This window comes from Meleagris gallopavo, chromosome 4 (assembly GCF_000146605.3).
Source record: "Meleagris gallopavo isolate NT-WF06-2002-E0010 breed Aviagen turkey brand Nicholas breeding stock chromosome 4, Turkey_5.1, whole genome shotgun sequence".
Taxonomy (NCBI): Eukaryota; Metazoa; Chordata; class Aves; order Galliformes; family Phasianidae; genus Meleagris; species Meleagris gallopavo.
In genome coordinates, this window is record NC_015014.2 from 20990579 (window position 1) to 21005615 (window position 15037).

The window sequence follows — 15037 nt, forward strand, 5'->3', positions numbered from 1 at the left end:
ATGACCAGAGATCAAGCACTGCTATTTCACATTATTTCTAAGTGTAACTCTGATAAGAGTGTCTCTTTCCCAAATCCTCCTGAAATAGCACCTGCAGACTGTGTGTATGAATCTTGTGTTATTTCACCAAAATGCCTGCATTTATCAGGGCTTTGAAACCATGCTGGATGTCACTGTGATGGCAGAACATCATGTTTTCCCGACGAACAGACTGGAATCTTCACCTATTAAGCACACATCCGCACTGGTCTCACTGCATCAGAGCAGGATTTGCACCTTCTGTCTTAGCACATATCTTCCGGAGTTGGGTACAACAGGAGAATGTCAAATCTCGCTTTTATATTTAAATGTAAGCACCACGAACATGACCTGGTCATGGCGTTCTTCCCTCATAACAGACAGAGAGGGTGAATTTATCTCATCATCATCTCAGGACCTTAAAGGACCACCCTTCTGGGAGTTTTCTCCTTAAAAGTGTATCTTCCATCAATGAAAACTGACTACATTGTTTAATTCCAATTTTTGATGTACCCAACTTGTCAAATTAGAATCATTACTGTGAGCAGCTCTGCATTCCTCACTCCAATACCAAACTGTACCGGCTGCTACATGGTTGGCTCAACTCACGTCCAACTTTGATGTTAGATCTCTCTTTCTCTTCCCCCCACTCAGAAAAACACCCAAGCCACATTGCTGCAGGAGTCATCTGTGCAAGACAAGTTTTTTTTCCTCATGGTACCATAGTTTACATACTGTTATCAGTACAGTTTACAATAAACACAGAAGAAATATAAAATGGTAACATTTGACAAGACAAAAATGCGGAATATGTTCTGTGACAAGGGGACTGCTTTGAGAAGAAGGGGGCATTTGGAAAAATTAAACCACAAAAATATTTTGCCACATAAGCAGTGACAATATATATGATGTTGTAGAATGTGTGAAAATAAAAACTACGCTTCGCACATACAGAAAACGATTTCAAAAAATGACCACTTATCATCTGTTAGAAGACAGTGGTGATGGCTGTGCAGCTGCCACTAATCCTTGAGATGGAGATGTACGACGATGTCTTAATTAAAATTTTCTACTGTACTTCTATTTTTTAGCTGGCAACTTCATCCAGTTGCAAAGCATCTTTGCTTATGCAGATGCATATTTTGCGGAAAGCAAACCAATGCTGAGTGGACAGTCCAGATGTTATAGCATAGGACTGAATCTTTCTCTTGGATAAATCTTACTACTTCCCTCATGGACTTCTCCTCATCACTGCAGCATCTACTCATACTGATCCAGGCTGTGCCCAAGTTCCTATCATGGATGTGACACGCTTTTATTCTTGTGATGGATGCATGCTGATGGTGTCCCTCACCGAGAAGGAGCAGTATGAACGCTGTGAAAATCAATATGATGTGCACAAACAGACTGCAGCTGTAGCATGAGACTCTGTAAGTGACATCTTGTGTGGCTACCTCTGGCATTTGTTCATCACATCACAAGAATTTTACATCTCTTTACTGAATAGTTTGTATTTCCCTGTAAACATTCCCAACTATTCAATTTAAAGCACATTTTTCCTTACATGCCCCATATGCATTCAGCAGGTAAAAAAAAAAACAACACACATTTGCACCTCACTATGCCTCACCAGATACACAGCTCACCAGATACAAAGGACCCAAGACACCTCCTTAACTCCCTCTTCAGGTAATTTACATAGTGCTGAGGGAAGAAAAACACACAGCTTTGAGCACAAGGTATGGAATAGGTGTCCGCTTTCAGGCCCAGCAGCTTCCCATGCTGCTCCCAAGGCGATACAATCAATCACGCTGTCCTTCTCTCCTTGCTTGAGGCAAAAGCATGATCTAGCTTCCTGAGAACAGTTTGTCTGTAACCATTGCACTCAATCTTGAAATATCATGAAAGAAGGGAGAAAGGAGCTTTAAGTCATGTTAAACTCCATCGAGTCCATGGAGCAGACGCAGTAGAGAAATCTTACATTTCCAGGGTTCAGGAAAGGCCTAAGGGACTTCTGGCATTGCAAAGCATTTTCTCTGAACTGCAGTTTTAAAGAAGAACAACTACTGAGTTCTGCTCTCAACTCCACCATCTAAATTGATTTCAGGGAATTCAAAGATACTCCACAAGTGGAGCAGAGCTGTACCTGAACCAAGCACTCCACTCTGCATTAACAGCATAACATTTTCTTCCACGGCCACCTGAGATCACTGCACGTCGTTCAGCTGCATGGACCATTTTGATCAGGAAACAGAAATGATGCGGAATGCTCTATAACACTTAACCACTGGGAAAAGGCAAACAGCTCATTCTGCTGTCAGCATTTGTAACCACACTACTGCAGAGATGCCAGTGATGTTCCATGCAGCCATGAGGCACCATGGCCCTGGCACCCTGCTGGCTGACTGGTGGTGGCAGCAGCCCTCTTCCTATGTTGCTGAATAGATGCTGGTGGAACACAGAGAAAAGCAGAGCAAAGCATAAAGTACAGTGCAAATTCAGCAGCATGTTTTAAGTACAAATGAAGAGCATCAGCCCATTTACAGAACAATCCCAAATGCATCAGCAGCTGCTTGTGCTGATTTCAGAGGGGTTGCTGCAATAAGAAACACCCCGTAATGGTTTAATTATGGAGGTTTTTTTTGTGATTTCTTTTAAATAATTCTGCAGCTGCATGAAAGCAAGCAATTTTAAAACACTGTGTAGGACACATTCAATTTGCCAACATTGTGAAGTTCAACAAGGCCACAAGTGCAAGGTCCTACACCTGGGTTGGGGCAATCCCAAGCACAGGTACAGGTCAGGTGGAGAATGGCTCAACAGCAGCCCTCAAGAGAAGGATTTGGGAGTGTCAGTTGATAAAAGACTTAACATGAGCCAGCAGTGTATGTTTGTAGCCCTGAATGTCAGCCATATCCTCATTGATAGCAGTGACCCGAAACATGACCAACAGATCAAGGGAGCCCCTCTACTCCGCTCTCATGAGACCCCACCTGGAGTACACTGTGCCCAGTTCCAGGGTCTCCAATACAAGGAGGACATGAGCTGTTGGAGCAGGTCCAGATGAGGGCCACGAAGGTGATCAGAGGACTGGACCAGCTCCCCTGTGAGGACAGACTGAGAGAGCTGGAGTTCTTCAGCCTAGAGAACAGAAGGCTCTGGGGGGACCTTAAAGCAGACTTCCACTACCTGAAGGAGGCCTACAGCAAAGCTGGGGAGAAACTTTTTATAAGGACAGATAGTGAATGAACAAGGGGAAATGATTTTAAACTGGAAGAGGGTGGATTTAGACTAGATGTTAGAAGAAATTCTTTACTGTAAAGGTGTTGAGGCACTGGAACAGGTTGCCTAGTATGGCTGTGAATGCCCACTCCCTGGAAGCACTCAAGGCCAGGCTGGATGGGGCTCTGAGCAACCTGGTCTAGAGGGAGGTATCCCTGCCTATAGCAGGGGGTTGGAACGAGATGATCTTAAAGGTCCCTTCCAACCCAAACCATTCTATGATTCAGTGAATTTCTGTTGTGCTTATTTGTGGATTTCTCAAATGGAATCCTATAGCACTTCAGTCCAAAGCCCTAAAGCAGTTCAGACTACAGCACTGAGCTGCACTCAACCCATACTGCAATTATTACCCCTCCAGTCACAGAAATCACAGTGGCACAACCTGGGCCAGACCCTCCCAGAACACTAATAGTGCTAATGAGTCCCAGGGGCACTGGGAAGTGAGAGGTGTACTGCTACACCTGTGAACGAGATGCAGTTCTGACAACACACGAAACTCACAGGAGTTCTGGCATTCCTTTCGGTCCAACACCAGTTAGTGCAAAACTCAAAGTAGAACACTATTAGATGAGGTTGTGAAAATATTACTGCCATTTCCTATTATCATTGATTTTCTGCTCTTCAGATATTCCTTTTTCACATTTTAATGACAATATTGTACCCTTTAAAGCATGAGTGAGGCAACAAATGGAGTGCTACATTGAATTAGTATGTATGTAACACTAGCACATGTACTCTGTCAGTGAAAATCCCTACCCTGTGGCCATTTCCTTCTCTGCTACCCTAGCACCATTTGCATAACAACCAAAAATCAGGTCTGAGTTACTCCTGTCTGCCTACTGACTGCAGAGCTTCTCTCCCATCGTCCTGGGATAAGCAGCAACTTGTGCCCACTGCATCACAGCCTGAACTTAAGGACTCTCAGTTACGGGGCAGGAAAAACTCACGATGTCCAGCCACTGGTAACGCAGCACAGCCAGAAACAAGCTTGCTGTGTGTAAGGCTGTAAGGTGATGGCTTACAGACATTTGGATTTCAAAGATTTGGAGGTGAGATTGGGCCTCACTGCTTGGAAGCAGCATGGTGTGTGTTAGCAGCAGCCCTGCATATGGGACTGGAGGGAAGCGTTGGGTGCCCACTAAACCAAGTGGCCGCAAGGAAGGATACGATCGGTGCCAGGAAACAACACTGCACCTTTAACCATTTCGCCCATGATGCACCCTACTGACCACATGTCGACTGAAAACAGAAATGAAATGGAGGTAAACAAGCAAACAGGAACACAACAACAAATCAATGAGAGACGTATCTGACTGCATGTGGCATAGGAGCTGCCCTACGGAGATGTTCCATTCATGCACGTGTGAGCTGTAGCAGCACAGCAGGTCCAGGAGAGATCCACTCAAACACTTTTCCTTACCCCAATATGGTAGAAATACAATAATATTAAATACAAAAACCAAATCAAACCAAACCAACAAAAAAAACCCAACAACCTGAATGAGATCCACAGCTGCTTACTGTGTCATAGGAACCCTTTATAATTCAAATTCACCAATTGGTATATTTTTCTCCTCTAACACTTCCATTTGCATTCGTTATCCAGGTTCATTCTGCTTCTCACTGCAGGTGAATGCTGCTCTTTGCATTCAGTGAGGAGATGCAAACTGCTTTTCCTTTCTCATTTCAGCTACAGAGATATGTTCATGTTTCCTGAAGCTGAATAGACAGAAACCACAGAAGCAGCCTGGATCCCATGAAGACACATTCACCTCTTACTCAGGGGTGTGAAAAGAAGTTGTGGAGAGCACTGGACTTGCACAGTGCTCCCTTGCAGCCTGCTGGCCCCCTCCCATCAGCACTCCGTGATGCCAGCAGTGCACAGGAGGTTCAGGAATCTTCTGATTTTTGTTCTATGTGACAGGGAACACCCATTTCTCAATGGGGCAGTGGAGACACAACAGCACTGAGCTGTACCTTCTGCACCGAATTCCAGAGCAAATCAGGGAACTGTTCACCTGTTACAAAGAAGAGCAGTTCAGCTGGATTAAACACAGCTTGCCACTATCTAAATTGGAACACAGTATGGAAATAACACTCTTCACATCCAGCATGGAACTAAGGTGGTGCTTTTCCCAGTACTGACATACTGCCATAAAACCACATTACCTCTGCTATCCTTGCTCTATGATTGAGCCATAGGGCATGGAAGCATGAAAAGAGACAGCCTGCTCTCTCAGGACCAGAAGCTGGGGGAGAAAAAGGAAAGCATCATGCTGCTGGGTTACATGTATTCCTGCAATGTTACACCAAGCAACAGCTAAAAAGGGATTGGGTTCTGAATGCTAATGTTCAAATCTGAGGAAAACGTTCCATGCCGGGTCTAAAGGTTATCTGCTGCTTTGTTTAGCATATGAGAAGCTGAATCTCTCCAAAACAAATAAATAGTTAAATAGAGAAATGAACAGAAGGCTACTTGTTGGGAAGCAGTAAGCAAACCCAGAGATGCAAATTGTTGTTGCTTTCATCACAAGCTGGATAGCATGCAAAGTATTAGGGGAAGATTGAGCAAGCAGTTGTTTGTTCAGCTGTTAACCCCCTTTCTATTGCCAGAGGTTGCCTTGGAACATCACTGCTCTATGCAGCAGCCAAGAAGTTCCACTGGCCGCCTACTGAACTGAAAATGCTGTGAGGCAGAGATTATTCTTTCGACTCTGCTCCTCAGGTTTTGGCAAGGAAACTTTCTAAAACTGCAAAATAAGAAGCAGTGAAGACAAACATCTGAATATATCTGATGACTGAAGAGAATAATTGTTGCCTTCTTCCTTGCTTTCCCCCCACTGCTCTTCTGAGCCAATAAACCAGATCGGAGTTGAAGTACCACTGCATGTTCAAGAGAAGCAGTGAGTTCTGAAAGTCAGGGGTTTGTTACAGTCCATATCCAGCAGCAGTGGTCAGAAATCTGTGAAGGGTTTGAGAGCACTGGACCGTGCTCCACTAGTCTCAGTCCTCTGTTCCACTGAGTCCAACACAAACTCAGATAGAGCGTAAGATATTTCAGTAGTGCAAACATCAGAAAAACAAACACCCCAAGAGCATTTTCACACAATTCCACGAGAATTTACCTTGGTTTAAATTATTATTTTTTTCCAAATGCAAGATATTCCCAAAGATTGATGATGGTTCACCAAAACTGTGGAATATCCTTAAAATACAAAGAAATGCACACTGATGTTTGCTGTCACATAGATATGTGCACAGCTCTAGGCACAGTCTCAGCAATTCTTCGCCTTGATGCTTTAGGATCATCCAAAACTGAGTGGCAATGAGTTAAATCTACAACTTGTTACCCAAGTTTTTGAAGTGAAATGACTTAGATTTGGGCAGCCCTCGGTGAGAGGTCCCTTCTGCGTCAGAACACCTGTGACATGGATTACCATGAGTGAAGGATTTTTAATTATTACTATAATCTCATAAAAAATCTCTGTGAGTCAGCTCACTGCACAAAGCTCTCCTGAAATTAATGCCCAAACACAATCTTTTTTTAATCAGTCCACCTGAGTGTGCATGTATGCTTCACAATAGGAGCAAGTATTCCTAGGACACCACATGCCTCCCTGGCACAGCCAGCTCAAGGAAGTGCACACCACAAACCACGTGGAAATATTTCCACTATATGGAACCTCTCCCTGGTTCTGATCCCACATCAAACAGATCATAAATACCCTAGGCCAAGCCAAACTTAAGACACTGAGCTGCTATTGCAATGTATTTCTACGGCCAAAGAAGTATTTCAGATTTGATCTCATTAAACACTCTCATATAAACTTACTGGAGCATGAACCTTTCCATGCCTCTTCTCTGCTACTGAAAATAAATACTATTACCCTGGTTTCTTTCCCACTGAGTTACATGGGGAACTGGAACATTGCTGCGGTTTCAGCAGCTTTGATCCTAATACACTGTGAGGTAAGTATTCAGACTGTTTTGAGTTCTGTCTTATCTTTAAAAAAAAGATACACAAATACATTTCCAATCCATAACATGCAATTCTCTGAGATTTGGAAGTTATTATCAATGAGAGCTGGATACAGCTTTCAGCCAAGTTCTGGAGTTTCAAAACCTCTGTACTTCTGCAGCACTCAGAGCTGGGCAGCTTTCAGTTGTTCCCACTAATACTCAAGTAACTGAGACAAGAATGGAGGAAGCATCCAGCGAACAGCTGACTACAGAGGCTTACTAGGATTTGCCAGCAATTCTTTGATCTGTAAATCCATCTGGAAACCAACTGAAAGCTGCATTTTTGACAGTGTCAGACAAAGAAACCTCCCTGCCTTGGGCAACTAAAAAGAAATACAGGGATTTTCTGTGTGATTTCCTGTTGCTACATTCCATGTGGATGGAAGATATTCCGATATTTTGAACAGCAGTGGGCTCACTGCAAACTGACAGCATTGGAATGGCCAATTCTCTGCCCTGCTCTGGCTCAAGTGTCCTACCGTGTTCTGTAGATAAAGGACCTCAGATCTCTTTTATTTCTTATCCTCCCATTCTTTTTATTCTAAATCATCTGGAAAAAAAAAGCCACTGATAACACACAGTAGCAGCTATGGGCTAGCACAGACACACAACATTTCCAGGGATGGAATTTCAGTGATTTACAATGTTGATCTGACACCAAATTCACAATGATTTGTCCAAAAGCTCCATCAATATTCTGATGCTATCCCCAAATAAGGCATTGTCATAACAGATTTCTCTCAGAGTCAGAAAGAAATATAGCAATTCCCATGTTCACATGATCTTTTTCAAAACTACGTGGTTTAAATTATATGACTTATTACATTTTAGCTCTAGGAATGGGCAGGACCCAATATCTTTTCTTGTTGTAAAGGAGAGCCATCTGCCAACCATGGTGCTACATTTTTACACTGAAATACCTTTTCTTTTTCCCTGTAATTTGGTTGCTTACTTAATAAACTAAAAAATTACCGAAACACCTCCAAATAGCTCAAACAGAAGTGTTTTCCTCAGTGTTGAAATCTGAAACTCACATCTATTACAACATGCAGTTTTTCTTTGAATGTTAAAGAAAAAATAAAGGAAAAGAGCATGGCATTTAGAGATCTGAATTTTTTCAGGGCCAAAAGCACCTAATTGTCCAACACTACAGAAATCAATGGAGAACCAGCAATAAATAAATAAATAAATACATAGTTCCATGATAACATGCGTACAAAGCAGGATTTTTCTTCATCCCAACTGCTAGTCTCTGTGAGCACAGATCTTTAGAAAGTCTTTCTGTCAGTTTGCTGAAAGGAATTGCTTTGGTTTTGAATGTATAAAAAACATGTCATGTTGGTGGATGTTATTCTGATGGGCCAGCTGTGCATTCCCTGCCCTTCCAGCCATGCAGGTGGGTTGCCTGGCTGACTTTGTGCTAAACTGAAGGCTCAGTACGCACCTCGTCTTTGTGTTCATTTTTCTAATATTGCTTTCACCACCCTGAAAGTGGCAAAAATAATATCGCCCAAGACGAGAAGAACAAGATGAGAAGGAAATGCAGTTTAATCTACAAGACAGACATCATGCAAGTAAGGGAAAATTCATTTTCACACTGAGCACCTTATTTCATTTCCATTTGAAACCACACTGGAGATACAGACACTTTAAACTGTGTGATTCAATCTTTTCTTCTTTTTTTTAAGGTAAAAAAATGTTGTATTGACCCAACTGGGAGCCCATACAGCATTGATATGAACCCAAATCCATGATGCATTAGCAAGCAAAAGGTCATGATGTCACCACAAATGCTACAACGTCACTGTTTCCAAATCACTGAAGCAGAAAAACAGAGTTATAGGAACCAGAAGGGACAAAATAGGATTTTTTTTTCCATATTTTTCTTTTGAAGAATAACAAGCTATCCAATTTGCAATCATAATGCTTATTTCCTATGTTGCTTATAAGTATCACGTAAGAATTGCATAAAGTGGAATGATTACAGCCATTAAAATAATTTATTTGGCTGAAATAATTCTGTGCATTTGTTTTTCATTTTTGATGTAGTCCATATCAGCAGTGCGCTATTTCTATTCACTCATTCCGCTGGGATTCAATTTCTTGCTGCTATCTTTGTAATCCTGGTACATTTGTTACATGGCAAAGGGGGTGGGTGGAGGAGAGGAACAAATGATGGGTGAAGCTGCAGCACATAGCACAAGGATACAATCCCTTCCTGGAAAGAGGATTTTGTGGCGAACCATTTCTCCCATAATGCATCCCACAGACCATATATCCACTAGGACAGCAGAGACAGGAGGTGGAGAAGAAGGAAAAAAGCAAAGTTAACTATGACATTTCACTCCTAAAGCAGGGGACAAAGAGCAGGGTGAGCAGAGCAATACCAATCATTTTGTCTTCAGTTTTTTCTTTCCCCACATCTCATAGAAGCTCAAATAAACATGTAAGTACAAGCTGTGTCAGTTAGCTCAGTGGTAGTGAGCAACAATGGTGCAAGAAAATCAAAAGCAATACTGTTGGAAAAAGGCTCACTATTAGCCAGTAACAACTGCACCAAATCATGGCGTATGCTGAGTTTATGGTGAAAAAAACTCAATTTGTTTTGAAATGAAAAAGCAAAGCCAACAGCCCAGGCAGTGATTGTCCGAACAAAGCCCATGTGCAGCTGCATAGTCTGTGGACTCCGTCCTGTGGCAGTGCACAGGAGGTTAGGAGGTTCCCAACGGAACTACTCCTGTAAGCAAAGGCCATGTGGATAAGTACCACACTTAGGGGCTATCTACAACTGCTGCTCGAGGATCTGAACCCACATCCTATCCATATCAGAATGCGCCTGTCAGTGTCTACATACCATCTGGAAAGAAACAGAGCATAAGGCTGGTCTGCAACCTTCCTTTACTCCATTGGTACTCAAAATAAATGCTAACATAAATCATTGTTCTGTGGGACAAGCACCCACAAGACTGTTTCTTATCCTCTTGATCCTACATTCAGGCTTTAGGTGTAATGAGCGCAGTCACATTATATGCTTGAATTGAGCGGTTTTTTTTCTCCCCTTCAGGTCTTGTAAGAAAAAAAAAGTCAACTACAGAATGACACAGTGTGCTCAGAAAGAAAAGATCCAGATTCAGCATTAGGGGGAAAAGCTGCCTTAAAAACTGTTTTGCATTCTCACTTTGTAGTCTTTTTTTTTTTCTCCACAGCCACTTTTTCTTATTTTTCTTCTCCCTTTTTAACCTTCAAAAGTAGTCCAAAACAAACCAAGAAAACAAACAACTCATCTCTTGGTCAAACAAAATAAAGGTGAAATGTTCCATCTGGGACAAGGAGGGTACAGGGTATGGGGCACAGGACAGCAGGAGCATGCCTGAGGCTGCAGCGGTTTTCTTCACAGTGATGGCTTTGGGAGCTTCCCTGGGAAGCGCAGCAAACCAGTGTTAATGCTACATCTTTAGCCAACCCAGTGCAGAAAGAAAATGAAAGCAGTGAAGAGTCCTTATACAGGCAATGGGCATAGAAAGGGGAAAATAGGAGGGGAGCTTCAGTAATGTGGCAGCACAGGAGCAGGGAGCAGAGAGCAGCCCTTCTGTTCCTTCCCTGGGAGACATGGCAACAACCCTTGGAACTTTCCCAGCTGTACACTTCATCTCAAAAGCGTCCCTAAGATTTTCTGATTGTCATTTTGAGAACTGAGTGCATTCTCTGTCCTCTCAGGGATGATTACAACAACAAAGATTTATTTACTACATTTTGAAAGAAAAAACAAGTTGGTACTTGGCGTAAGGAGCTGTAAAGCATGCCGAGCCCAGGTCAAGTTCAATAGTGACACTCATCAAAGTCCTTCAAGAAACATTGCTCTTATATAAAGTATAAATATTTTTCTGTACTGTTAGAATCTACTCAGTAACTGTCTTCTTTCTTGATTTTCACATCAAAATCTGCACTGTGAACTCACAATCATCACAAATAATTAATGCAAAGACCTCTGTCTCTGATAAGTCTCTTTGTCAAACAGAGGAGTGGCAGCTTCTGAGGACAGAACCTGAGACCAAGCACTTTTCTCCATTGCATGCTTTATTCCTTGCTTCCCTGCTCAGTCTATCTGGCACTCTGAGTTTAGGTGTAAAATAAGAATAATGTTTAAAGTTTCCCATTCATTCCTTGCAAAATGTGCATTGTCCATGCTTGTTCCTCCATAGCATGTGCACCCTCCTTGCTCTTCCCAACGTTTCCAGGGACCAAGAGTTCCCTAATTCCCTCTTGGACTCTTCAGAGCAAAACACAATTCACATCTGGATAGAAACTACATCTGGATGCAAGTATAGATGAATGATTTATTTTTCTTTTAAGCTTCAATTTTTTTTTCTCTTCTCTCCAACTCTACTTTCCATTAAGAAGAGACTCAAACTACAGAATTTACACCTAGATCTCAGCCACATTAATTCAGTCAACAAAACCTGCAACTTCAGTTAAACCTATCATAAAGATAGAAATTGGTTTTGAAATTCAGATCTACTCCCAGGTTTGGAGAAATCAGAGGGATCAGGATTGCCTACTTCAGCTTCTTCCTTCCTCAAACAATCCAGAGACCCAGCCCCAAATCCCTTGTTGCTTAGTACCAGAAGTTTGTACCTTCATAGTCACAGAAGCAAAACACCTGGTGCTTGGAAAGGCCTCTTTGTGTTTAATTAGCTCAACAATAACTATGGGAACAGTTTCCCATTATTCTGCAATCCCACACTGATAACTCCATCCATTATTACATCGCAAAAACAGTAGATTCCTGCAGCACCCAAGAACGAGAACCTCCTCCCCATCACCTGCCTTTTATATTCATGATGTCTTTTCCTGATACATTTTCTGTTTCTCCTCCTGGTGCCCCTACAGCCACAGATCCACCTCACACCTGTGTGCTCCGACATGCAGCCCTACCGTTCTCCTTGTAGCCCATTCCCAGGATGACCTCCGGTGCTCTGTAGTACCGTGTCACCACGTACGGAGTCATCATGAAGCTGGTGCCCGCGGTCCTGGCCAGCCCAAAATCCAAAATCTTCAGTGTGCAGTCAGATTTTACCACAATGTTGCTTGGTTTTAAATCCTGCAGAAGATTGTGAAAGAGTGAAAAGAGTGCATAAAGCCATAGCCACAGCAGGGATTGACACTGATTTTTTAGGCCACCCTTAAAATACTCCTGCACTCATTCGTGGTTTCTATCAGAAATCACTCGCAAGCATGTGGCAAAAACTTCGTGACTGTTTCTCTGCAATATCTTGCAAAAAGTGTTGTCCATTGGGTGTACCCTGAGGCTGTACTCACTTAGTGGGAGCTTACTGGTGTGAAATAACTTCATTGGGCTGCTTGAGAAGTTCAGATGAGTATTAAAGTATTATTTTGTGGGGTTTTTTTTAATGCTGTCAGCCTCACAGAGATATTCCATCTGTCTTACGTGGAAATGGTTTTGCTTCATTTGTTTTAATAAGAATTCAACTCATCCTTTCTCAGAAATTATCTTGAAACCATATCCACATCTTCCTACGTACATACAACATAGCAAGAAATAAAACCTTTGCTTACTGTAAGGCAACATTCCTCTTGTGAACCATTTTAGTAGCCCTATGCTCTTCCATTCATAAGGAAAGGGACACACTTATTTTTTTTCAGCTGGAAATACAAAATTAGTACAAGACCATTGTAATTAAGAATAGGGATGTTTTTAATCCATTTAGCACTGCCTCATATGCTCCCAGTCACACAAACTGATCTTCTGTTGTTAAGGATCACAGTGCTACCTCCCACACTCACAGCCATATTTTAAAGAGCAATAACATTTCTGTAGACATTTCAGAGATCATAACCACTTCGGTGATTTCCAGTGCATATTGGTGATTATTATCATTATTTTTAACAAGCACATTACCTAAGGACAGTTCTAAAACAGACATGAAGCAACTGTGAATGGAATGGGCTGTAATCGGTAAATGCACAGTGATTTTACTGGAGGTTAGGGCTTAGACCCACAGCACACAAGAAACTCAACAGGTTTCCAAAGTCTCCACAGGGATGGCATTTGCCATCCTGAGTTCCAAACTGGAGTTTCCTTACCCTGTGAATAATTCCTGCAGAGTGCAGGTGCTTGATGCCGCAGAGCATTTGGTACAGCAGGTAGGACATTCGCTCATGGTCTAGCTCCATCTGAATCACCTGGCACAGGTTGGCATCCATCAGCTCCATCACCAGGTAACTGAATGGAACAGCAAAGCCAGGAAGGTTATCAACTGTGTTGAGAAGAACCACAGCATCGCCTCCAGTAACTAACAACGTCAGAAAAGTCACAAGGGTCCCATGCCATGGCCGCGTGGCCTTCAGTAATGGCTCCCACAGCACATGCAGAAACCCAAGTGCAGTCTGAGCAGATCCAACATGCATCCACACATGAAATGGCTCCAGACTCCTCCTACGACTTCATGGCTTAACTCAGTAATTGGTCCTGAGCTTCTAGTAAACAAACTTTATTGACAACCTCAGCAAAACCTGAACCCAATCCCCTTCAGAAGGAAATTAATAGATTCAACACATTGGCACATTTCTTAGCAGGCATCTCAGAAATACAGCTTATGTGATCACAAATTGCTCAACTTCTGTGCACCACTTAATTACATCCTCATTGCAACATGACAGCAAACTTTGGGGAGAATATCAGCTTTCTGTTTCTATGTGAAATGCACGCCTCATCTTCTCTCAGCACTGGTAACCTCCTGTGCTCTGCGTATGTCTGCAGGAACAATACGATGTAGAACATTCATATACTAATACTAAAACCATCCTTGCCCAACTCTGACAACTATTTGTCTCTTATCACTACTGAATATCCGAGTACAGAATAGGAATACATTTCCATACCATGCATACAAGATACTGGTAAGACTGAAAGCTAGAAGAAATAGAGCTACACAGTACTGTTTGTAGTTCCATTTGGTGCAGCTTCATACTCTGCACAGCAGTGCTTTTGCAACTGGACAATGCCCAGCAGAGATGCAGTTGTCCTCTGCACTGAGTATGAGTTACCCAGGCAAGCAATTAAAGGCAGTCAGAGGTTATTATAATGCAAACATGAAGGATGTTCAACATCCATCACTCTCAAAGTCAATTATTTCGGAATAAATTGCTGCACACTTAGAGAACTTCAGAAGCCCAGTATTGGCACCTCATAGATGCTTTGAACACAGGAATGCAGATAGCTGTCTGATCACAGTGCAGACTACTCATGGACATTTTTCAGAGAGGCTCATAACCTGCTGAGTTATTACATTCATGGTACACTAAAACACTGCATTTCAAAAGCTTTGGTTTAATTATTTCCCATGTTACTTACACATCCTGGAACTCCTCCAGAGATTTCTGTGGCGTGAAGACATTTAATAAACTGATAATCTGAAAGACAGAGCAAAGCAAAAGGAGGAATAGAAGTGATAAAGGTAAAGCAGTCAAACTCATTTTGAAGCACGTATTAAAAGATAAACTCTATTTTTCACTGCTCGATTAATACCAACACTTCTCACTTTATGGATCAGTAAGAAGTCAGTAGTATTCAAAATAAAATGCCTCAGATCTCCAAGCTGTCTTCAAGGTGCAATTGCATTTGTTTCTAAGAGAAGGACTAGTGACGACGGATGACTAGCCACATGCTCAGGGTGAAGGAGTCCTCTGAATGTTG

The 15037-nt window shown here is 42.2% G+C and overlaps 1 protein-coding gene across 2 annotated transcripts in view; it reads right to left on the minus strand.

Annotated features, from left to right (window-relative positions):
- Positions 1 to 15037, minus strand: part of MAPK10 (mitogen-activated protein kinase 10) — a 34160-nt gene that overhangs the window by 11005 nt on the left and 8118 nt on the right. For both annotated transcript variants that reach the window (XM_010709719.2, XM_010709718.2), the window contains exons 3-6: positions 14696 to 14754; positions 13426 to 13564; positions 12256 to 12421; positions 9530 to 9601 (exon numbers count right to left, since the gene is read on the minus strand). In XM_010709719.2, coding sequence (XP_010708021.1) covers positions 9530 to 9601; positions 12256 to 12421; positions 13426 to 13564; positions 14696 to 14754 — 436 coding nt within the window. The remainder of the gene's footprint in view (positions 1 to 9529; positions 9602 to 12255; positions 12422 to 13425; positions 13565 to 14695; positions 14755 to 15037) is intronic.